Genomic DNA, 24,633 nt, shown 5'->3' on the forward strand with positions numbered 1-24,633 from the left:
TGTGATTGTAATGGTAAGTTTCTGAGAGGTTGTGGCCTCTGATTCAAGCCTGTCATATTGTTCTCATTAGCATTCTGAAATGTGACAAATCTGTCTTTATTTTCTGTAAATGAAATCAGTAGGATTCTTTGAAACTTACTGTCAGCAAACACCATGTGATTTTAGCCTATATTTAAACCAGAGGGGCAGAATATGTATTTTGCTGAGTAATTAATACCTCTATTAGTCTGATTAATGGTGCGTTTGTGAAGAAGTAGTAAAATAAATAGGGTAAAGGATTCATGAGGGGGAAGGAAAGGATGTTGTTTTCTGAATGCCAGTGACAGGTTAGGACTGACAGTCATCCGGAAGACACTAAATGAGAAAGAATTGTCTGATGTAAATAGCTGAATCATGAAGAACCGACATTCCTCATAGCCCTTGGAAACTTCCTGCAGCCTCTTCCTAGACGAGCACAGATCCAACTATCCTCAATTGTAGCAATAAGTAAATTACGGTCTTAAATTTTTCTTGCCCTGCGCCCTCTGCCCCAGATCCTGAAAGTGTCTGGAATAGTAGCGGTGGGGCATTGTAGTTGCCGTCCACCAGAAGAATGGTTCTTCTTTAATAGAAGATCGTGTTCTGTTTCCTGCTGTAGTTTGTAGTATTTGAACAAACGTAACAGGTTTCTGGGCCACTGTTGTAGATAAACACATATGTTTAGTAACCCATGCTGAAACTGGCTTTTGCACAGTGTAAGACGGACGTCTTCAGTACCCACATGCAACATCAGTCTGGTTACTTTATATCCATATTAACTTTCTAAAGAGTTGGCATCTTTTAACATAGCTTAGACCAGTGAGGGCTATCTATGATACATATCTTAAAGGTGACACGGAGTGACATTTTAGGTGATAAGCCAACATTCACCAACACTCAACATTCTTGAAAGTACACTCCACTATTGCGTAATTTTCAGAGGCTGTGTGAGAATGGGGTAAGCGCTCACACAGCTTCTGGATCCTCTGAAAATTGCGCAAGAATAGGGTATGCTTTCATATGGTTTTTGGAGGCTGCAGATAAGTTTCTCTGAAGTTTCTTCAAGGACAAAGGCGTCATGGACCTGAACTAGCCTGGGCTAGTTCCACAGGGTTCTGTCAATAGAAAGAGAACACTGCTTGAAATAATGTGTGGCAGATCCTGGTAATCTCGGGGGCAATTACAGTGTTCCCCAAGATTTGTGCATCTTGGGGATCAGCGTGAGATGGCCAGGTGGTGGTGGACAAACTTAGGTCTAACCTTGGTGGTGCTGATGCTGAATGTCACTGTTCAAAGTGGCCTAGATGGGGTCAGGAGTTAGGGTTTTTTTTAATCCAGGGGTGTGTGGTCTGATACAGCAGCAGAGTGAAGTTAGACAATTGCTAGAAACCAGCATGGCTTTGTCAAAAACGAATAATGCCAGAAAAACTTTATTGCCTTCTTTGACAAAGTGACTAAATTGGTGGCTCAGGCTGATACTGTGGACATAGACTTCACTAAGGCATTTGACAAAATAGATTGCATCTTCTTGGTAAGATAGAAAAATGTGAGATAGACAATACCACCACCAGATCTTGACAGACTTGAACACTGGGTCCTATCCCACAAAGTGCAATTCAGTGGTGAGATTAGTAAGGTCTTACACTTAGGCAAGAAAAACTAAATGCCCAGGGTATAGTATAGGTGGTACCTGGCTCAACAACAGTAACTGAGAGGGACCTAGATGTCCCAATGGACAACCAGAAAGAGCCAGGAGTGTGCTGTGGCTGCTCAAAAAAGCCAATACAGTCCTGCGCGTCATCGATAGATGGTTAGTATCAAGATCATGTGAAGGGTTAGTACCATTTTATACTGCACGGGTAAGACCACATTTGGAATAATGGAATACTGTGCCCAGTTTTGGTCAACACAATACTAAAATGATGTTGAAACTCTTTAAAAAAGAGTGCAGAGAAGAGCAACAAAAGATGATTCAGAGACTGGAAGCTAAATCATGCAATGAATGGAAGTGGTGTGTCTAGTCTCATGAAGAGAAGGACTAGGGGTGACATGCTAGCAGTCTTCTGATATTTGAGTGGCTGCCACAGAGAATGTGGTCAACCTATTCTCCAAAGAACTTGAGGGCAGGACAAGAAGTAACGGGTGAAAGCTTATCAAACAGATCTGATCTAGAATTAAGGAGAAATTTCCTATCAGTGAGAACAATTAATCCATGGAATGGCTTCTCTCCAGAAGTTGTAGGTGCTCCGTCATTGGAGATTTTAAAGAAAAGATTGGGGAGCCATTTGCCTGGGATGGAATGAGAGTGCTACTTGAGCAGGGGGTTGAACTAGAAGACCTCCAAGGTCCCTTCCCTTCCCACTTTGTTATTCTGTACATTATGACTTTGTGACCAATCCTCACATTCATGAACTTCACGGTCCATGAAAGAAAAGTTGAAGTAAGATCATATACACAATTGCTGCTTCATTTAGTAACAGCTTTACCTAATGACCAAGTTGCCAATCCCTGATGCAGGAGCTCCTGTTTGTTGGTGCTGGATAAAAGATGGCTTACTTGTATACAATGCCAAAATGGCAGCTGCTAAGATGTGCTCCTGCAGTAGTGTGTGCGCTCAGGAATTTGTTGTGCACTATGCCTGATTGTGAGTAATTGGAAGCATATCAGGGAAAGAAAGCATGGCAGACTAGTCAAGTCAAAGTAGAACAGAGGTAGAAGATTGCACTAAGTTAAGGTAAATTGGGCTTTTGGTATATATTCTTGTTCTTAGATAAGCCTTGATAGATGGCAATCAATGCTATAGATCAGTGTTTCCCAACCTTGGCAACTTGAAGATGTCCGGACTTCAACTCCCAGAATTCCCCAGCCAGCATTCGCTGGCTGGGGAATTCTGGGAGTTGAAGTCCGGACATCTTCAAGTTGCCAAGGTTGGGAAACACTGCTATAGATGACAGGTCCTGAAACTTGTGAGCAACATAAAGGAGGGTTAAAAAAATGTTTTTTAAAAAAATGTATACTATAAAAAAAATACAGCATATGTATCTTGTCCAGAGAAATTAGCTTATTCTATTATTTAATTTTCTGGGCTTTATATCTGGCATTCCCTTCAGGTGCTTAATGTGGTACTATGTAATTTGATGTAGGTTGAACTGAGAACGAGTGTCTGTAACACAGAATGAAATCCAGTCATTAAAAATAAGTAATATGCTTGTTTCTTGCCCAGCCCTAACCTCCAATTGTTTGTTTTATTGGGTAATATAAAAATTCACATAAAATTTTAAAAAGTGCAAGGGCAAGAACAATCACCTTGCTAAACTTCTGAAATGAAGCATCTATAATTCAGGATCCTTTGTATGTAACCTTAAAGGGGAAGGCAAGTCTGTGAATCATTGGATAACCTCGGGTACCCATCCATCCCAATAGCAATATACCACTTCACAGTGCTTTACAGCCCTCTCTAAGCGGTTTACAGAGTCAGCATATGGCCCCCAACAATCTGGGTCCTCATTTTATCCACCTCTGAAGGATGGAAAGTTGAGTCAACCTTGAGCCGGTCAGAATCGAACTTCTAACAGTGAGCTGAATTAGCCTACAACACTGCATTCTAACCATTGTGCCACCACCGTTCCTAACCAGCATTATCATTAGGAATAATGGGAGTTGTCATCCAAGAACGCCTGAAAGTTCTTCCTTTCACAGTTCCAATATTCCTTGAAAATAGATAATAAGATTCAGAGCAAATAAGGTACTATTCACATATTTAATAGTGATCATGTAACAGTACATGCTTCAAAGCGGCAGCCCTTCCAAAAAGCTTGGATTTCCAGGAGTCAACCCAGTTCCTATTTATAGGGTAGATATTTGCCCAAAGCACAGCCCCAATTACTAGTGGGTCTGCCAAGTTTCAGCAGTTCAGTTTACTTCATAGGCAGTGACTTTTCTGCTAATGAAGACTTGTTAGAGAGAGGGTACTTGATGATAGCGGGGAGAATAAACTTCCTGGACAGCAACAGCCCTTAATAGATTAAAACAACTTTCTGAATGTACTTAGGCCCAATATGGATACACTCTTAAAAGAAAGACAGCTCCTGAAGCAAGCTGCTTCTGGACTTGGCTCCTTGAATGAAGAGAAACCCAAGAAAGATGGTTCCCAACTTCAAGTTTGAGAAATGCCGTATTGTCTTTTTCCTCAGAAAAGACCCCTTTCTTTTTTCATGTTAAGTTGCTTCCAAGCAGGGAGAGTAGCGAACTTTTCCCGGGGGATTCCAAAGACTCTCATAAAATCATCATCTGACAGGAAATTCTATGGATGGGGAAAAATAACAACAGATGAGTAAGAAGGATGAGGCTGGAGCAGAATGTAGAAACAATGGGATTTCTCCCAATTCGGTTAACATTAGCTCTACAGTTCCCATCAGACTAAATTAATCATTCCATTTGCTCTTAAAAGTCTTATTTTGATTAGAGGAAGAAACCACACCGGATTGAAAGGTAAAGGTCTTACCACACTGAGCAGTATGCACTAAGAAACATAACTTGTTTAAAATATGGTTGTCATGAGAAACTTTTGGCAAAGGACTAAAAAAATGGATTGAGGTAATGATAAAGGAATTAACACATGTTGTCCTAGTTATTTAACTATAGGCTGACTATATAAGAGGGAAAAATAAGGCTTCAATGAGTTAGGGCTAGAATCCTTCCTCGTATGCCAATTTTGTAGATGAATGAGAACTGGGGAGATATACTTGCCATTGAGTTGCAATTCAAACTTCCGAAATCCGTGTGTGTGTAGGTGTAGGCGGGGTGTTTTATCCCTTAATTTTCTGTTTATGATTTCAGAAGCCCGGCACATTGCCAGGTATAACCCAAAATATCTAGAGCTGATTTGTGCAGCCAAGAAAATTAGAAAATATACTACCTGCAAGTCTGAAATGATCAATCCTGCCCCTCAGTTTTAAAACAAGAGGCATGTCTTTATGGAATCTTTGAGGCTAAGTCTGGTTACTTTTCTCAGCCCATGGCAAATGCTCAATAGGACTTACCTCCTTCTTAGCTGGATCCACATCTTCGGGTAAGTCCTCCAGGCTGGAGAGCAGAACTTCTAGAGAATAGATTGCACTCTTGCTGCTGCTCAGGGTTTCAAGTCCGTCATCCTAAACAGAGCACAGCAAATTCTTAAAAGCTTGCTGAAAATTTTATCTACTGGACCAGCCTTCTGGTATCCTCAAAAGCGGAACTACTGAGCTGTGGTGGCACAGTGGTTAGAGTGCAGGACTGCAGGCTGACTTCTGCTGACTGCCTGTAATTCGGCAGTTCAAATCTCACCAGGCTCAAGATTGACTCAGCCTTCCATCCTTCTGAGGTGGGTAAGATGAGGACCCAAATTGTTGGGGAAAATATGCTGACTCTGTAAACCGCTTAGAGCGGGCTGTAGAGCAGTGTAAAGCGGTATATAAGTCTAAGTGCTATTGCTATAATTCCCAGGCTTCCCTGCTAGATTGTTTTCCAAAACATTTAGAGGTTATTGGTGGGACGTTTCATAGCAAGGAAAAGACATCCTTTCCAGATGTGGCTTTAGATAACAATGGTAAATGAAGCTAGAAATTGTTGGTTAACATATGGATGGTCACAGGTTTCCCATTCCTCTTCTAGACTAATGTTTGCTGGTGCCCTTTTTTTTACAAAGATTTAGTCATCTCATCATCAAATACCAAATGGCTTAATCGAAAGAGTAAGAATCACCTTTTCTACCCCGTGTTCTCTCACTGTTTTAGGTATGCAGTGTTTTCTCCTGCTGATTCTCTGCTTTGGGGACAAGTTGTGCCTGATACAGAGATTTGGCAGAGCATCTGGTCCCCAGTAAAGGTGCTTCGGGGGGGGGGGGTAACAATCAACTGTGCAGGATGTTGTGGAAACCCTTTTCTGAAAATAGATCCTTTGGTCCTAATAGAAGCTTTAAATTGTTCTATCACTGCCACTATCTTTCAGCAGCACATAAGCTTAGTAATGGCTTTTGCCCAGGAAACTCGAAAAACACGTCATCAATCCAAAGCCTTCTTCACTGACGTACTGAAGAAGCTAAGAGGAGATGCATAGAGGAAGGTGAACAAAAGTATATCAGCACGAGCCCAGTGTGACTACATTGTTTGATAAGCCTGCAGGATGGAGTATGTAACGTGACCAGAGCTTATAGGCAAATCATGTTTTCAGTTTCCTGTTTAAAGGATCTTAGGAAGCAGTTTCTGAGAAAGCCTCTCTATCCAAGGCCATGGAGAGCTACTATAGAAAAATACAGGAACATATCATCTCAGATCACATATGTTCCTTTGAATTGTAATGTCTAGTATCGTCCCTGAGTTGACAAAATCACAAATGGGGAGGTGATAAGCCACCTGGGAAAGCAAAGGGAAATCATCAAAGCCATTAAAAAGCGAAAGTTAGAATATTTTGGACATGTGATGCGACACCCAGAAAAATGCAGCATCCTTCACTTAATCCTCCAGGGAAAGATTGAAGGCAAAGGAGGGCCGGGCGGAAGAAGGACATCATGGCTTCAAAACCTAAGGGACTGGTTTGGACAAAACTCAGCAGCACTTTTTTATGCGGCTGTTGACAAAAATAGGATTGCCAACATGATCGCCAACATCTCAAAGGATCAGTGACTGGATATGACTGAAATACAGCAGCTTCCAATTTCTCTTCCAGCCAATTGCTTAACCATGGGCGGTGGTTCTCCCAGTATAAGCAGACTGACTTACATCTGCGATTCTGATAACGTCATTGGCATCTCTCAGTTCCTTCTTCAGTTGCTCATATGTCTTCCCTTCCTGCAAAAAACACAAAAGCCCATCACTTAAAGAGTTATTTCACCATTAAATTTGAGCGCTGGGAACTGAACCTGTGATATACACATGGAGGAGAGTCACTTTCAGCTGTAAACCGGGAAATTGAGAAAATCTCTACCAATCTGCACTTCACCCTGGTCACACCACACTAGTTCAAGAGGTGCTTTAAATGCCCTTCCTCCCATTGAAAAGAACAAGGAGGAGGAAAGTCTGTACTGGCAGTCCCTTATTACAAGAGTATTGTACTGGAATTATAAGAAGTATATTAACCCTTGGAATGTTCAAAATAGCTATCAAATGTTGTATTAGGTTTGGAATAAATTCATTTTCAACATGGAGAAATTCTATATTCACCAAACAAAATTTGGACATACAGGTATGGTTTCTAATACGGTATTAATAATACCAGGGGTGGGCTTCAAAATTTTTAGCAAGGGGTTCTCTGCCTGGTTGCTGGGTGGGCGTGGCTATGGTGCTCATGGCCTAGTTGGCCTCCTGCACCATGGAGGGGGGGCTTTTTGCCCTCCCTGGGCTCTGCAGGCTTTCCTCGAACCTCCGGGGTGGCAAAAACAGCTTCCCCAGGCTCTGGAGGTCCTTTTCGGCCTTCTCAAACTTCTGGTAGGCCTGTTTTTCGGCCTCCCCAAGCCTCCCCACGCTCCCTGCACTTACCTGCATCCAAAACAGGCCGCTTGGGGACTCAGGAGGGGAGGGCCAGGAGTGGGATTTGGGGGTTCTCCGAACTGCACAGAATCTTAGCTAGAAGTTCTCCTGAACTCCTATGAATCCCCAGCAGCCCACCCCTGAATTTATAATACTCTGAGGGAGATGGGTAGTTCTTAAATATTATAAATGAATCGATAAATAAATATTTGTAACACTAAATGTCCAAATACACACAATATGTGCTTTATTCATTTTAAAAAGACATACGCTGATGGCTTTTAATTAGATATTCCAGGGCTGAGGTAATAATCCTCAAAAATAAGAAATAGTGTGTTTTAGATATACTATAATTTTTACTTACGCTCCATTTGTTAGGATCCCAAGCCAGGAACCAGCCAGTGAAGTTGGGCGGTTCAAAACCTTGCTTAATCAGTAGAATGGGAGTATCAACCTCCCTCCCACTAGGGTGGGTTTGCAGATATTCCTGAGCAGTTGCCAATGCCTCCTTCTTCTCTATCTCGTTGGCTTCTTTGCCAACCCACATGAACACCTGAAGAGGGGGAAAGGGGAGAAGAGGAGCAGTTTTCAAGTAACTTGAGCGAAAGGCGAAACTTTTAGTTTGGAAATGGTGAGAGTTAGGAACTCTTCTGCTGAAACAAAATTCTAAGTAGACGTGAGTTTTAAAGCCTGTTGAGTTTTAGGACCAGTGCTGTAGGAAGAGTTTATAGTAGTCTATTGTAGTAGGGACGCGGTGACTCAGTGGCTAAGACGCTGAGCTTGTCGATCAGAAAGATCAGCAGTTCAGCGGTTCGAATCCCATGCGCCATGTAACAGAGTGAACTCCCATTACTTGTCCCAGCTTCTGCCAACCTAGCAGTTCGAAAGCATGTAAAAATGAAAGTAGAAAAATAGGAACCACATTTGGTGGGAAAGTAACAGCGTTCCATGCGCCTTCAGTGTTTAGTCATGCCGGCCACAGCGCTGGATCTTCAGCTTTGAAATGGAGATGAGCATTGCCTCCTAGGGTTGGGAACAACTACCACATATGTGCGAGGGGAACCTTTACCTTATTGTAGTAAAAAAAAATATAGAAAAATCTGGTAATATCTCTTCTAACTAACATATTTTATTAAAAGGCACAAAAGGTAGCTCACTTCAGCAAATGCATAGGTGGATACACTAAAACAGCATTTAAATTAGGAAGTTTAGTTTAGTTTTATTGAACTTGTATGCCACCCTATTCCCCGAGGGGACTCAGGGCGGCTAACAAACTAAATAGGGGGAAAGGAGAAGTACAAAAAACGAAAAGACAGACAAATACAAACAGATTAAAAACTCATCAACAGCCACAACAATTCAAGTGGGGCTGGGAACTCATCAGTCCCAGGCCTGCCGGAACAGCCAGGTTTTAACGGCTTTGCAGAAAGCCTGAAGGGTGGCGAGGGTCCGAATCTCCACAGGGAGATCGTTCCAGAGGTGGTGGGGGGAATACAGGTTGGCTATATAGGTTGGTTACAGATTACATATGAGACCAATTCCTAGTATCATATCAATTACCAATTCTGTTAAAATTCCATTGTGTTTGTTGAAACATTGAGATAAATCTCTAAGTGAATGAGAGTTTGCTGAACTCACATACTGTACATCAAAATATCTCAGGCTATTTTTTTCCTCCCTTCCCTACCTCATCCCCACTTAAATCCTACATCTGTCTAGCTACCCCATGCTGAGATTGTGGGGAAATCTAAAGGGGGCACAAGTTCCTCATTCACAGTCAATAAAAATACTTTCCCCAAGTTCCCCTGACTGGAAATATTTTTTCCAGTCAGTTATCCAAAGTTAGCTGAAGGGCCATCAGTTGGAACTCTTGTGAAAGGCTATGTTGGCCTTCTCAGAAAATGAGGGACCAGGGTCATATCATCATTCAAGTTCATTTTCAAAGAAGCAGTTGTGTGGCGATGTGGAGATAACAAGCCTAGCACGATTCTCTGAAACAACTTTTTTCCTCCCTCCCTGAATCACTCATTCATTCCTTGAAGTGAGGTGGGTGGCATATACATTTAATAAATAAATACAGTAAAAATAAAATCATGTGGCAGATGCTGAGGGGAAAGATAGGGAAAGATTCTTTAAAGAATCACAAGCAGGGGCTGTCTGCTCTACCACATAGTTCAAAACATGGTTTCCATTGACTGTATACAGTAGAAATGTCCATGCTTTGTCAGACTACTGGTAGTCCTCGACTTACGACCACAATTCAGTCCAAAATTTCTGTTTCTAAGAGAGACAGTGGTTAAGTGAGCTTTACTTCATTTTTACGACCTTTCTTGCCAAGTTGTTAAGTGACTCACTGTGGTTGTTAAATTAGTTGCATGGTTATTAAGTGAACCTGGCTTCCCCGTTGACTTTGCTTGTCGGAGGTTTGCCATCATCATGTGATCCTGGGACATTGCAGTCGTCACAAATGCGAGTCGGGTTGCCAAGTGTCTGAATTTTGATCACGTGATCGTGGGGATGCTACAATGGTCGTAAGTGTGAAAACGGGTCATAAATCACTTCAATCCGTGCCGTTATAATTTTAATGGTCATTAAATGGACGGTTGTAAGTTAAGGACTACCTGTATAAGAGCTCTGCCTTCCTAGAGTCTACTAGCTGCTCTTGTAAAACTTTAGAAGCACAAAAAAAACCAGTGACAGCTACACCGTGCTCCAGACAGTCATGGAGATATTAACCTAGTTACCTAGAAACGCAACGGGCTATGGCTATTTTCATTGTATATCCCATTTGTCCTTCATGAAGCCTATGTCAGAAAAGCTGTTTTTGTTATCTTAGAAGCTTAACGTTTTGAGCATGAGGCTAATTCTGGGTCAGCCTAACCCACCTCTCTTTCCATCCCCTCCTAAATAGCTGGCATTTGAGAACTGAGGCTGTCTACTACTCAAGGTTGCACTCAGTCCTTAACACTAATATTCATTAAAGGCTTTATCCTCCATGATTTTGTGAGTCCCCTCAAGTCCATCCCAGCTTGTAGCCATTAATGTATCTTGTGACATGATGTTTTAGTTAAACAGAAGTACATTACAAAGCTTCTGTACCTCTATAACTGTCTAGTTTGGCTCTGCAACCAAACAAGACGGATACAGATTTCAACGGATAATTAGAACTGCAGAAAAAAAAACAATTGCCATCAACCTGCCTTCCATTGAGGACCTGTATACTGCACGAGTCAAAAAGAGGGCTGTGAAAATATCTACAGACCCCTCACACCCTGAACATAAATTGTTTCAACTTCTACTCTCAAAACGATGCTATAGAGCACTGCACACCAGAACAACTAGACACAAGGACAGTTTCCCCCCGAATCCCATCACTCTGCTAAACAAATAATTCCCACAACACTGTCAAATTATATACTAAAACTGTATTACTGTTGTTCTCTTCCTTCCTAGTTCCTATCTCTTCCCACTTATGACTATAATCATGTTGCTTGTATCTTTACAATTTATATTGTTTTATTTGTTTCCTAGTATACTTTGATTGCTTATTAGTAAACTATGACTATCACTAAGTGTTGTATCTTATGATTCTTGATGAATGTATTCTATTTTACTTTTCTTTATGTACACTGAGAGCATTTGCGCCAAAGAGAAATTCCTTGTGTGTCCAATCACACTTGGCCAATAAAGAATTCTATTCTATTCTATTTTTGCATTTAGCTTCAGTGAAGTGAAGCACATTGCACATTCTAGAGCCAAGGTGGCACAGTGGTTAAATGCAGCACTGCAGGCTACTGCTAGATCAGCAGTTCAGCGGTTCAAATCTCACCGGCTCAGGGTTGACTCAGCCTTCCATCCTTCCGAGGTGGGTAAAATGAGGACCCAGATTGTTGGGGGCAATATGCTGACTCTTTGTAAACCGCTTAGAGAGGGCTGAAAGCCCTATGAAGCGGTATATAAGTCTACTGCTATTGCTATTGCTATTGCTATAGATGTGAATTTTTGAACATCGGAGTTCATTGTTTTGCTTTTCTGCTTTTAGCTAAATTTTCATCTCAACCTCTAAGCTATTTATGTATCTATCTTCTATCTATCACCTATCTATCTTTCATGTATCTTAGAATATAACACAACTCTCCAATGCTAAAAGGAACTAAAATGTCAAAAACTGCCTTTAACTTTCTAATAAGCAAGATTAACACAGGAAGGAATCAGAGATATGCATATCTTAAAAAATGATAGAGCAGTGTTTGGCTGGGGAATTCTGGGAGTTGAAGTCCACAGGACTTAAAGTCCCCAAGGTTGAGAAACACTGTGATAGAGATTGAAAAGAAGGAGGTTTTCCTGCTGCCAAATATCACCTGGTCCCAAATATCCAGCAGCATAACATCACTTTCATTCAGATCATCTTGAGTAAAGTCAGTTATCTCAATGACCACAAACCGTCCAGTTTTGTTGGAGCACTCAAAAAGCCGTGGAGGATGATCAGGGATCTCTTGCTGCAGTCTGTAAGACAAAGGTGGATTAGGTGACCTAGAGATCCTTCAAGATAGGCAGCCACTGAGATTGTTAAACTGTCTCTGCAGATCCAGTCAACTCCACACAAAAAAAAATGATGAACCCTGGACGCATCCTCAAGAATATCTGGAGAGCCACAAATCTTCCAACCTTGCTCTTAAGTCTCACAGAGGCTACAAAATTGTATGGATGGAGGCTGGATAACAAAGCCTCAGATCAGCTGACACTTTCCCCAACCTCTTTGTTTATATTAGGCTGTATCCAGTGGTGGGATTCAGCCAGTTCACACCACTTCGGGAGAACCGGTTGTTAACACCCTGAGCAGTTTGGTGAACTGGTTATTGGAAGAAATCATTAGAACCAGTTGTTAAATTATTTGAATCCCACGACTGGTTGTATCTAGCATAAATCTCTCATGAATGGAATAGTTTACTGCAGGGATGTCAAACTCAAGGTCCGGGGGCCAGATTTGGCCCACGGGGTGCTGAGATTTGGCCCACGGGACCACTGGAAACAGTGAAGGACCGGCCCTAACGGTGCCTCTGCCAGCAAAAATGGAGCTGGCAGTTTTCACTGGCAAGGTTGCAGGAGGCCGTGGCAACTGAAAACAGAGCTTGGGAGCCTGTTTTTCTCTGACAGGGCACACAGGCCACCACAGGCGTCCCGATACGAGTGATGTCGAGTTGGCCACGCCCACCTCAGCCCCTCAAGATCAATACAACCCTGATGAGACCCTGAATGAAATTGAGTCTGACACCCCTAGTTTACTGCATCTGGGGGAAGCTTTTCACCTAGTGAAGTTTTTCTGCATTCCGTGCAGTCTCAGGGTCCTTCAAAAAACTGCCCTGGGTGATCCTTCTTTTTATTAGTTAGAGTATTTTGAGTTGAACTCTAGTGGGAAGATCCTGCCAATGGAATAATTTTTAAAAGTTCTTAATTCAGCTGTACTTTATACATTGCATCCCTTGGTTTTTGCTTTCCTTTTACCATTTATCCTTCAAAAGTGCTACGAAATCCTTAAAATCAATGTGATGTTTTCAGTAAAATACGCTTCAATATTTGAGTTAGTGTACCAATGCACAAATTCAAACATCAAACATAAACATTTAACTCAAAAAATTATACAGTAATAAGTAGTAGCCATAGAAATAATTTCAGCTTATGAGTTAAAGGCCCAGTTAAAGACCCTGTAAAATAAAATAAAAAATGGCCTCTTTGGAAGATTCTACATTAGGCTTAATTAACATTCTGAAGAAGGCCAAAATATTAATAATTGAGATAAAAGTCATTAGAGTGTTGCAGTGGCCTAGAGGTGGAGCTCTCGCCTCACAATCGGGAGACTGTGAGTTCGATCCTAGGTAGCGGCAGATATTTCTCTCTCTGGGCACAATGTGAAAATATCCGCTGCGAATTCTGCATTGGCAACAGGAAGGGCATCCAGCCAGTAAACACTCAGCTCCTTACTGTTGCCCTGACTCCACCCCGATGCAAGGGATTATGGGGTCATTAAAAGACAAAAGAAGAGAGAAGTTGTTACTTTTTATCACTTGAATAAGGGGCTTTGCCTCCAAGCAGCTCCCAAAATTCAGCTGGTTCTTGTCCCTCAGCCACAGTTTCTTGAAGTCCGTCACAGATAACAGCAGCTAGCTCCTTAGCCATTTCTCGTTCATCTCCACTAGAACCCTGCCATGAAAACCACAGAAGTGGGGGGGGGAAGGAGAAAGAACCACAAAGAAGTACAGCCATTGGGTAGAAATGCCATCCAATTTCATCTCTTCCCAAACTTTCTTAAATAAAAATCAATGAATTCTCCCTCTTCCCTAAAAGCCTAGATTCTGCGTGCCAAATAATCAATTTATTTTAATTGTACATGTGCACACCGTTCCTTCTGATATAAAATCTTCTTTTCTTTTTCTCTTCTATAAAAAGGATGTATGTATGTATGTATGTATGTATGTATGTATGTATGTATGTATGCTTGTTTGTTTGTTTGTTTATTTGTTCCAGCATTCTGGAATGCCTTGAGCAATTTCAACCAAACTTGGTACATAGATGACTTATCCTCTTGAAACAAATACTGGGGGGAGGGGGGGGAGAGACACCTCTGGTGTGTGTATATGTGTCTGTGTGTGTGTTCGTTCCAGCATAACTCTGGACATTGTGACATTCGCACTCCAGTGGACCAATAGGGAAGTGCCTGTTGATTTTGGGGCAATGTGCCAGGATTGTACACAGGGTGGGAAAGAGGAGCGCATGGGAGAGGGAAGGGAGAGGGCAGGAATGATGGGCATGGGAGTAGGGGGAAGAAAGGCCCCTCTCAATGGCTCCCTGTCAGACAAACACTTCAACGTCTATAAATACCCGGGCAATGCCAGGTCACTGGCTAGTAGTAAAATAAAGGCCATTGTCATAATGACTTGGAAGTTAATGGAAGGCTAATGTAGAAATTTTCTCAAACTCCTAAAGCTCTTGGTCTCACCTTGCCATACCATAGGTAATGGTCTCCCTGTGTCTTAAGCAAGAAGACATCATTGGAATTAAGAGATGCAGCAGAAGCCGGCACCTCCACTGCTTTTCTGTTGAAAATCTCTATTCCACGGATCTGGAAGAGCCTCACTGGGGGTTCCAATTCATTTTTGTCTTTCCTGGATGTTCCACCCTGCAGAGAATGTGACAAAAAGGCAGAACAAACCAACTTTGCTGCAAACCAAGTTCATAATGCAAAAGGTGGGTTTTGACCAACTCCTAGCTGATAGCAAAGGTTTCTGAGAGTTGTAGGCTGAAACATCTGAAAGATACCATGTAATTTAGACTTTTTTATTAAGACGATCTGCAGTTTTGTTAAGGTTAAAACTGGCTGAATAATTTTCATTTATCATGCAAATCACTGGAAGAGTTGAAGGACCAGATTAGGTTATTCTAGAGAAAATCTGTATAGTAACTAAGGATCAACATTGGCTTGATGGCACATGGCCAATAAAAATTTAATTAAAAATATTTCAGGATGGAATGATATTATGGCTTTCCAAATTTCTCTGTGATGACTTATTTTCCAATGTCATTGGAATTATGCAATATTGTCACCACATCTATTTATTGCATTCCCAACGTTTCAGGGAAACAGAGCTGCTAATTTTAATAACTGTAACTGGAATACTTGAAGTAAATTTAATACTTTTTCTGTTCCCACAGCTCCATCTCTATTAGCGTATTCAACCTTTGCATCCATTTAATTGCATCATCTTTGACTTGTTCAAATTCCGAGACATATTTTACTATATTTCACTGTGCCTAACAAATGTTGAGTATTATGAATTAGAAGTTTTTTTTCAGATTCTCAAAATACCCTTTTGTTTCCCTAATTCTTTTGTTGCTGAGCTGTTTATCTGAAGGTATTGAAACCAGTGAAATATAAGAATCCACCGGGTAGCAAAAGACTAAAAAATCTTTAATGCTGTCCTGCTCATAATAAAACCTTTTAATCTGAACAAATCATTGCCTTTCTATTTCTTTAGTATCTTCCCCAACATAGACATTCATAGGCAAGAAGGGGAATCTCTGAGCTTATTCCTTTCCTGTATTTGTCCCAGGCATTCAATAAGTTGCTTAATAACAGAATAATAGAAGGATCCTTGGAGGTCTTCTAGTCCAACCCCCTGATATTTCAAACAAATGGCTGTCCCATCTCTTCTTAAAAACCTCAGTTGTTGGAGCACCCACAACCTCTGAAGGCAAGTCGTTCCTCTGAATAATTATCCTCCTTGTCAGGAAATTTCTCCTTAGTTGTAGGCTTGTTCTCTCTTTGATTAATTTCCATCTATTGCTTCTTGTCCTGTCATGGGTAACCTATTAAAAATAACCTATTTTTGTTTGTGTCAACCCAGATGTATCTGTGCGTCCTCTCTGGGAGATCTTCTTCTTCCACAGACATGATTGAGCTAAAAGGACATAACACCCATTCTGGAATCCATTAGCCAACAAGGTGAGGCCTTAGCAGAGGTTTTTATCCAGGCATTTCCCCCCAAGAATTGTTTTTCAAGAAACAATTGTTGCTATCTCTCAATCTCATTTGGAGCTGAATGTCAGGGAAACCTAACATGAGGGAAGTCACCCCTCCTAGAAGAATGAAATATTTTGAGGAATATTTAAAAAGGCAAAATATTATATTTCCCTAAAGGAAAAAAGCAGATATTTGGTGCCGGTTAAGAAAGATTGGGTCATCCTATCTACAAGACAAAAGACATTCAGGTCCAGGGTGATAGGATTAAGACATGACTCTCCAGGACATAATAGGATTATCTAGCAATGCTCACTGCATTGCTAAATCTCCTAAAGATGTTACATCAGCCCAAGCTTCAACCAAACTTCTCAGACAACCTACAGGGTTAGCTTTGACCCCTACCACAGCCAATAGAATACATGTTCTTGCACAGGAACAGGAAGTTCACGTTCAAAGCCCAAGACAAGGTATACCATATTTTTGGAGTATAAGACGCACCTTTTTTCCTCAAAAAAGAGGCTGAAAATCTGGGTGCGTCTTATACATTGAATACAGCATTTTTTGCCTCCCGAAGCCCCGCTCCCTTCACCAAAATGGCTGTGCATACCCTTATGGAGGCCTTCAAAGAGCTCCTGGGGGCTGGGGAACTCTTTGAAAGAGCTCCCCAGAAATGAGCAAAAAATGGGCTGTTTTTGCACCCCCCAGCCCTCTCCCTCTATCTACCTACTTACCTACCTACTCTCTCTCTCTCTCCCTACCTAGTTACTGTATTTTTCTCTCTCCCCCTCCATCTACCTACATACCTACTACTCTCTCTCTTTCTCTCCCTACGTATCTACTGTATTTCTCTCTCTCTCTCTCTTTCCCTATCTATCTACTGTATTTCTCTCTCTCTATTTCTCTCTCTATCCCTCTACCTACCAACCTACCTACTCTCTCTCCCTCCCTCCCTATGTATTTCTTTCTCTATTTCTCTCTCTCTCTCTCCCTCTATCTACCTATCTACCTAACTAGCACTCTCTCTCCCTACCTACTTACTGTATTTCTCTCTCTTTCTCTCCCTCTCTATCTACCTACTTACTTTTTTTTAAAAAAATGCCTCTTCAAAACCTTGATGCGTCTTATACTCTGAAAAATGCGGTAAATATCCCTCATTCTCTGCTGCTCCATGTAGTCAGCTGCCCAGAACCACCCATGTGCTTCTGCTTCACAATTAAACCTTCTTTGCAATCAGCCTCCATGTTTCCAGTGTTGCTGAAATTTTTGAAGCCCACCCCTGGTCTAGACCTTAGGACATGTTAACCCTAATTATGTGGAGATTTTCTATTAGAATGTCTTTTTCTTGTAGCTTTTCCCTTGAAGGAAATGTGAGCAAAAAGGGAAATGTGAGATTCTTGTGCTGAATATAAAAAGGGACCCCAAATCTAACCATCACAGTCCTTTGACAGTCTCTAGACTTCAGGTGATCCTTATCCTAAGCCTAAGTACATGTTTTTCCCCCTCAGAATACATGTTTGTCCCTTAATTTTTTCTATGAGGTAAACCAATCAAAAAAAAAATGTAATATGCTCACTATACATACAATCTCAACCTGAATTTCAGTGTCATGCTTATTCTAAATTAGATTTCAGGAATTGCTAACCCTAACCCTAGATGCAAATCTTATCTCAGGTTCAGTTTTTTTCATAGGATAAAACTAAGCCAAACCCCCCCCCCCACCTCAGATGTAACAACTCACTAAGGATAAAATATCAGCTCCAATCTTATCATCCACTGCTTAAAAGCCATTGCCAAATTCAAATTAAATGAGTGTTGACATGCAATGTAATTAAAAATCACCCATCTGAATAAGTAATTTGCGGGAGTTTCTAGCCAAGCTATGGAAGCCCATCCTTATTATCCTGAATCAGATGAAATCTATTAGATTAAAGTATTATATTAGGAAAAATAAACTACAGATGTTGTACAAGTTTTTGTGCAGAATTTATACTCCATAAATGGTCTCTTAGGTTAAAAAAAATCATTAACATTAGTTATTTAAGTACAAAGTTAATTCTTGACATTGAAGCATGCTGACAAATCTTTGTCTGCCTTTCTTCTATGAAAGGAATTATAATTTTCAGTAGGACCCATAAAGAAACCTAGTATCTTCTATCATCTATAGAGCCAATTCTGTATACTTTTTTCAGAAATTGTGTGGCAAGAAAATTAGTGGTGAGAGGGAGAAGTCAGTATTTAAAATTTATTTCAATCTTCCAGAGTCTTTGAACTTTGTACAAAAGTGTCATTGTGTACAAAAAGTGATCCAGCCTGATTATTGCATTTCCAGCAGTTTTTTAGCACAAGTTATCTATTTTGGCAATCAGTTTGGTGACAAGAAAAAGCCAACAAATAAGCATCTTGCACCAATTTTCTCTTAAGATTTTTGCCGTAAATGTAATATTTATCTTCTATTGGCATCGTCATTGCTGCATATCAAATTTATAGATTATCAGAATTGGAAGGGACCTTGTAGGTCATCTAGTCCAATCCCCTGCCCAAGCAGGGGACCCTACACCATTTCTGACAAATGGCAATCCAATATCCTCTTGAAAGCTTCCAATGATGAAGCTCCCACTACTTTCGAAGGCAACTTCTGTTCCATTGGTTGATGATTCTTACTGTCAGAAAATTCCTCATTTCTAGATTGAATCTCTCCTTGATCATTAGCATTTTTTTTTAGCATTTTATTAAGATTTATAGGCCGCCCTTTTCCCTGAGGGGACTCAGGGCGGCTTACAATCACAGGGGAGGGGGTGCAGTTTCATGTCTCTCCTGGTCCTTCTCTTCACTAGACTAACCATACTAAGTACTTGCAACAGTTCATCGTATGCTTTAGCCTCCATCCCCTAATCATCTTGGTTGCTCTTCTCTGCAACTTTTTCTAGAGTCTCAACATCTTTTTAATAGTGTGGTGACCAAAACTGGATGCAGTATTTTTGTGGGAGAGTTGATGCCGCATAAACCTGTTTCCTACCTCAAAGATAACAAGCTTGCCTTTGAAGATGGCCAGGAAGTGACGTGGCTCCTTGCCCATATTCACTCGGACCTGCACAGGTTCCCCATTCAATTGTTGATCCATTTGCACTGCAAGATAAGCCGAGGCTGCAAGCTCATCCACTGTTGTATGGCGTCCCTGGATAACATAGAGAAAACACGACATGGTTTAATTGAGAAGGAATTGTGGTTGCTATTGTCATCTTACACTTACAGTACACATTGGTTAAGAATCACCACTTGTATGTCTCTAGCGGTCTTGGAATTAGACTGGCGAGATCTGGGTTCAAATCTCCATTTAGCCCTATCATCACTGGCTAATTGTAACACCAGGATCTCTCTAAACTACTTCACAAAACGTTTTATGCAGGTGAAATCTCTACCTGCCTATCTAAGCTTGTTATGGAGAGATTTGAATTCAGATTTTATAACACTTTGGATTAATCGCAAGAGATGATATAAATCTACTTCACAAGCAAGTAATACATCTTTATCTCCAGCTAGCTTTGAAATTTCAGTTGTAAAACACTATGATGAGATATCTGTGGTGATTCTCAGTCTCTATGATTTCATCATAGCTGAGACAACTATGATGAAATCAGCAAACTTGAAAAGAGGTGATCCAATTTTCTGTCCTCGCATTGTCTTACTGAAATACTGACATTTATCCTTATATTTTCTCCTCCCCAGTGAAAACATGGGAAGGGGAGGGGGGAGGATTAGAACAAGGCAATGACACATAAATAAAGTTCTGGACCTGTTCCTAAACAACCTGGCTCCAGCCAGGACATTCTGTTGAAATTGCTAATATATATTGTGGACCTAGGAAGATCGAGGGAGGGTTCAAGAAAACAAATCACTTTATAGCAGATTCTAGCACAACATAAATATTCTCAGGCCTTGGAGAAACAATTCTTTTATTGTCTGGCCAGATCCAGTGCATAAGCCAGTGCTTCCCAATTTTTTCCCTTCATAACTCCAAACTGAGCAGAATGTCCTTTTTACCCAATGTAGGGAAAACGCTTTAAGTCAATCTAAATATCCCTGTTATGATAGGTGTGTCTGTTGTTACCCAAACAAAACCCACTTTTACCCAATTTGGGATAATTGGAATGAGCAATAAGTAAATCTTGAAATGTAATTCAATTGTATGATCGATGGGCAATTCAGTCCTGGTTTGAATGCAAAGAAATTGCTTGTACCTGTTAAGAATGTCTATGAAGTTTCTCAATCATTCAGGTCATGGTTATCCCAGAGGTGCTTTTTATTTGAGATTCTACACCTACCTGCCAGATGTAAAGTATGTAATGTGGCTTATTTTTCAACTCATAGGTATACAGGATTAAATAACAGTCTCCACCATAGAAAAATCCATGCCATTGTTTGTCCACTTCTACCAACTCCAGGTTCTCAATCCTCCAGATCTAAAGATGACAAAACAGAGGACAGACATAGTTGTGGTTGGGGAGGGGATGTGTAGCCTAACTTTTAACTTCTTGAGATGGATAATCATCATCATCCCCTTGGAAGCAATCCTAAAATAACTGGAGCACCACTTGGATACCACAGGCATTAACAGATTTGCCATCAGTCAATTGCAGAAGGTGGCTTTACTTGGAATTGCTTGTATCCTGTAATGATATCTGTAACACCATCAAACATCCAGAATTGCCTATCCCAGGTCCTTGGTAAGGACTTCATAGGTAGACAAAAATGCCAAACCCAGACTGAACATCTGGCTGACTGTGCGATTATTATTCATAATAATAATAAATGAGGCATTTGCTTTGTGGATTGGTAGTTGAAATGGATGCACAACCTTATTTACATCTTTTCACCTACTAACATTTCAAGACCTGCATACCATAGATATTGTAAATATTTCCTATAGATCCTTACTTGCAATGAAAAAAACATATATGAAATCATAGAAAAATGTGGGAAAGTTAGAAATTGATGATGATGGTGAATGTGTCTGGGCTTTTATATAATAGGAACATAAAGGAGTTGCTGCAGGTTTTAGCCCGCTAGTTGTTGCTGACTATAGGGGGCAGCATTGCTCATCTCCGTTTCATGGAGGCAGCCCTGTCCAAAGATGTTTCAAGGGTCATGTGGCCAACATGATGTCACAGTGCGCTGTTACAGAGTGCAGAATATATAATGCCTGGCATGATAATGATGCTATATCGTGCATCTCTGTGCCTGCAGAATTCGCTATTCCCTATCAGAGATAGGATAGAATGAATGAGCTGGAAGGGACCTTGGAGGTCTTCTAGTCCAGCCCCCTGCTCATGCAGGAGAAGCTATACCATTTCCGATAAGTGACTGTCTAGTCTCTTCTTAAAAACATCCAGTGATGGAGCGCCCACGATTTCTGAAGGCAAGCTGTTTCACTGGTTAAGTGTCCTCACTGTTAGGAAATTTGTCCTTAATTCCAGGTTGCTTCTCTCTCTCTTGAATTGAATTGAATTTATTGCACTTATATGCCGCCCTTTTCCCCCGGAGGGGACTCAGGGCGGCTCACAATCCAAGTCAGGGAAGGGGATACAGATAAGGGATAAAAAGACAAACAAAACAATACACAATTTAAAAGCACACAACAACCATACCATTCGAGGGGGCGGGGGGGGGGGCAAAAGCTCTTTAGCCCCAGGCCTGTCGGAACAGCCAGGTTTTAAGGGCTTTGCGGAAGGCCTGGAGGGTGGTGAGGGTTCGAATCTCCATGGGGAGCTCATTCCAGAGGGTCGGAGCAGCCACAGAGAAGGCTCTCCTCCGGGTAGTCGCCAGCCGGCATTGGCCGGCGGATGGAATTCGGAGGAGGCCTAATCTGTGGGATCTAATCGGTCTATTGGAGGTAATTGGCAGCAGGCGGTCTCTCAAGTACCCATCTTTGATCAGTTATCAAGAAGATTCAATTTAAGGAACAGGGGGAAAAAAGTCGAGTTATATTCTCAAGAGAGTCAATAGAGAGAATCCAGAATTCCACAGCAGAAAACAGAAATTGTAAGTCTCACCTCAACGTTTCCTTCCCCATCATCTACCATCCTCTCCTGGGCTGCCAGCTGTGGCAAAGCATGCAAGGTCGTGATGTCAAATTTCTCCTGGCTCACCTTAGCTGGAAAAGAAGGATGGGATCGTTCAGACCAGAGCTCTGCCAGGGGGAAAGCATGCTCTCCCGCGAAGATGGGTGAAATTAAAGTAACTGAAAGCACTCACAAATCATGATTAAGTAGAGGCATATCACAAATCAGATTGGCCTGAATTAGGCAAGAGGGACGTGTGGCACTCCAGAGATTGCTAAACTATTCAGTGCATGTAATCCTCGACTTCCAACAGTTCGTTTAATGACAGTTCAAAGGGGAAAAATTGACATACGATCATTTTTCATACTTACAACCTTTGCAGCAGCCCCCCAGCCACGTGATTTACATTTGGACGCTTGGCAACCGGTTCGTATTTATGACTGTTGCTGTGTCCCAGAGTCATGTGATCCCCTTTTGCGATCTTCTGACACGCAAACTCAATTGGGAAGCCACATTCACCTAACAACCATCACTAACTTAACAGCTGTGGTGGCTCACTTAATAACTGTGGCAAGAAAGGTCGTAAAATGGGGAAAAGCTCACTTAAAAAATTTCTCACTTAGCAATGTAAATGTTGGGCTCAATTGTGATCTTAAGTCAAGGGCTGCCTGTATCTCCCTCTTAAGACCTGCAATGGCAGGGGGGAAATTGGCCATTAACCCATTTGTAGTTCAGCAACAGCTGGCAGCTCATAGTTTTTCTACCTCTGGCATGTGGGTTTCAGTGCAAGTTACCATCTCGTGTTTGATCCTAATTTTTTTTTTTAAGGGAGGGGGAGCCAAGAGCCAAAATTCTGGATAAGAAGTTTAGAAATCCAGGGATTAATGTTGCAGGTGGTGACAGAATATTATTACAGAGGGAGAGATTAGCATTGTCTGTTTTGGGAGCAAGGATTTGTGCAAGGGTGAATAATGACTGAGCAGCTGAGGGTCAGAGTTCAGATTTCCAGCCTACTGCAGTGACATTGTGTGTGTGTGTGTGTGCTTGTGTAAAACTCATGCTTTCATCCTAAAAAACAACAACAACCATCCATCCCGAAATTGTGTTGATGAGGAGGTTTCAGCATGGAAATCATTACATTTGGATTTTACTTTTCGTTTCTACAACAGAAGATAATGTTCCAACCTCCTATTTTCCCCACAATTTCCCCTCTGAGGTAGATTAGGCTGCAAAGCCACCCAGCCTCACCTGTTTTTCATGACCATTTAGCCGAGCACCTAACTAGTATACCAAATTGGCTCTCTATTACTTGAGTTGATCACTAAATAGCAGCCCAAAAACCCAGAGAGCTCTATAATTCTTTGGTGCCATCTAATGGCCATCTGAATTTCTGTAGCCCTGGGATTCCGTAGCCTTGTTACAAGATGGTTTCAACGACAGGAAAAAATCAGATCAGGATGTTCTGAAATTCTCTTTTGAGATGGCATACAGTATCATATTCGGCAACAAGGTCTTTCTTACCGATTTTTCCCACGTTGTAGGCTATTCCTAGCCCTACAGTCTGTTCTTGGACTGTCCAGTTTTGAAACAGCTGCTTGAACATGGCAGACTCTGCTCCATCATGTACAGTCTCCACATTGGTGCTAGAAGAATAGCCTTTCTTCCCAATAAATTCCTATAGGAAGAAGACAAACAACATAACAACTCTGTTTACACTCTAACTGTTATCACCTGTCGAGCCCGAATTTGACATACGTGTAGCCATTTTATTTAGTTCTCTATTATACTCATTTATTCCTTTTCTTCCTCTTTACTATGTGAGGGAGATTTTCAGGCTCCCCACATTTTTAAGGTGGAGGGGAAGGAGCGAATAGATAATGAGGATTGTTTTGGCTAGGTCACATTCTTTCCCGTGGAAACACAGGCTACTCCTGGTGAGAACGGGAGATGGAGTTTGAAGACACCGATTGAGTGTTTATTGGAGAATGTGATTTTTGAGGAATGTTTCTAACAATATTATGTGGTGTAATTCCTGTTTGTGTCAGATCTGGAATTACAACAGACTTTGCCAATTTGATGTCTACATAAATAAAAGAAATTTGTTTTCGAAGATGGACTTTGAACATTTCTTCTTTGAATAGGTTTCATCACTTGGAAACCTGACAATCACCCTAACTCGTTGTTGGTATCTTTAAGATGTGCAGACTTAGGAAACTGGTTGGGGAATTCTGGGGATTGAAGTCCAGAACTCTTAAGGTTGTCAAGGTTGAAACATATTGCTTTCAGTAAATCTGGCCTTTGCTTTTCAACAGAACATTGATGAATGTTTGTTAATAGGAAAGTTGTGAGGAGTAACTGATCTGTTCTGTCAAATTAGATAACAGAAGTGAAAATGGTTATTTATACGAGCAATTTGAGCATGATTCTGCTGACTTGATTCTAAGGAAGTGACAATTGTACGTGTCTTGTGAAACATGTCCAATGCAATGAAATGGAGAATATCAGAAATGTGTATGATAAAAGAGAGTTTTTT

At 41.1% G+C, this 24,633-nt stretch overlaps 1 protein-coding gene across 1 annotated transcript in view; it reads right to left on the bottom strand.

Annotated features, from left to right (window-relative positions):
* Positions 1-3,765: 3,765 nt before the first annotated feature.
* The window catches only part of AVIL (advillin), a 46,087-nt gene continuing 25,219 nt past the window's right edge, over positions 3,766-24,633 (bottom strand). Inside the window, exons 10-20 of the mRNA XM_087710539.1 lie at positions 23,622-23,775; positions 22,092-22,192; positions 20,364-20,501; positions 19,058-19,216; positions 14,521-14,700; positions 13,579-13,724; positions 11,885-12,029; positions 7,888-8,076; positions 6,777-6,845; positions 5,061-5,171; positions 3,766-4,321 (exon numbers count right to left, since the gene is read on the bottom strand). Of these exons, the coding sequence (XP_087566665.1) occupies positions 4,208-4,321; positions 5,061-5,171; positions 6,777-6,845; positions 7,888-8,076; positions 11,885-12,029; positions 13,579-13,724; positions 14,521-14,700; positions 19,058-19,216; positions 20,364-20,501; positions 22,092-22,192; positions 23,622-23,775 (1,506 nt within the window). The 3' untranslated portion in view covers positions 3,766-4,207. The remainder of the gene's footprint in view (positions 4,322-5,060; positions 5,172-6,776; positions 6,846-7,887; positions 8,077-11,884; positions 12,030-13,578; positions 13,725-14,520; positions 14,701-19,057; positions 19,217-20,363; positions 20,502-22,091; positions 22,193-23,621; positions 23,776-24,633) is intronic.

Source organism: Thamnophis sirtalis, unplaced genomic scaffold (genome assembly GCF_051295495.1).
Source record: "Thamnophis sirtalis isolate CommonGarterSnake01/CBP01778 unplaced genomic scaffold, rThaSir2_p1.2 scaffold_3, whole genome shotgun sequence".
Classification (NCBI taxonomy): domain Eukaryota; kingdom Metazoa; phylum Chordata; class Lepidosauria; order Squamata; family Natricidae; genus Thamnophis; species Thamnophis sirtalis.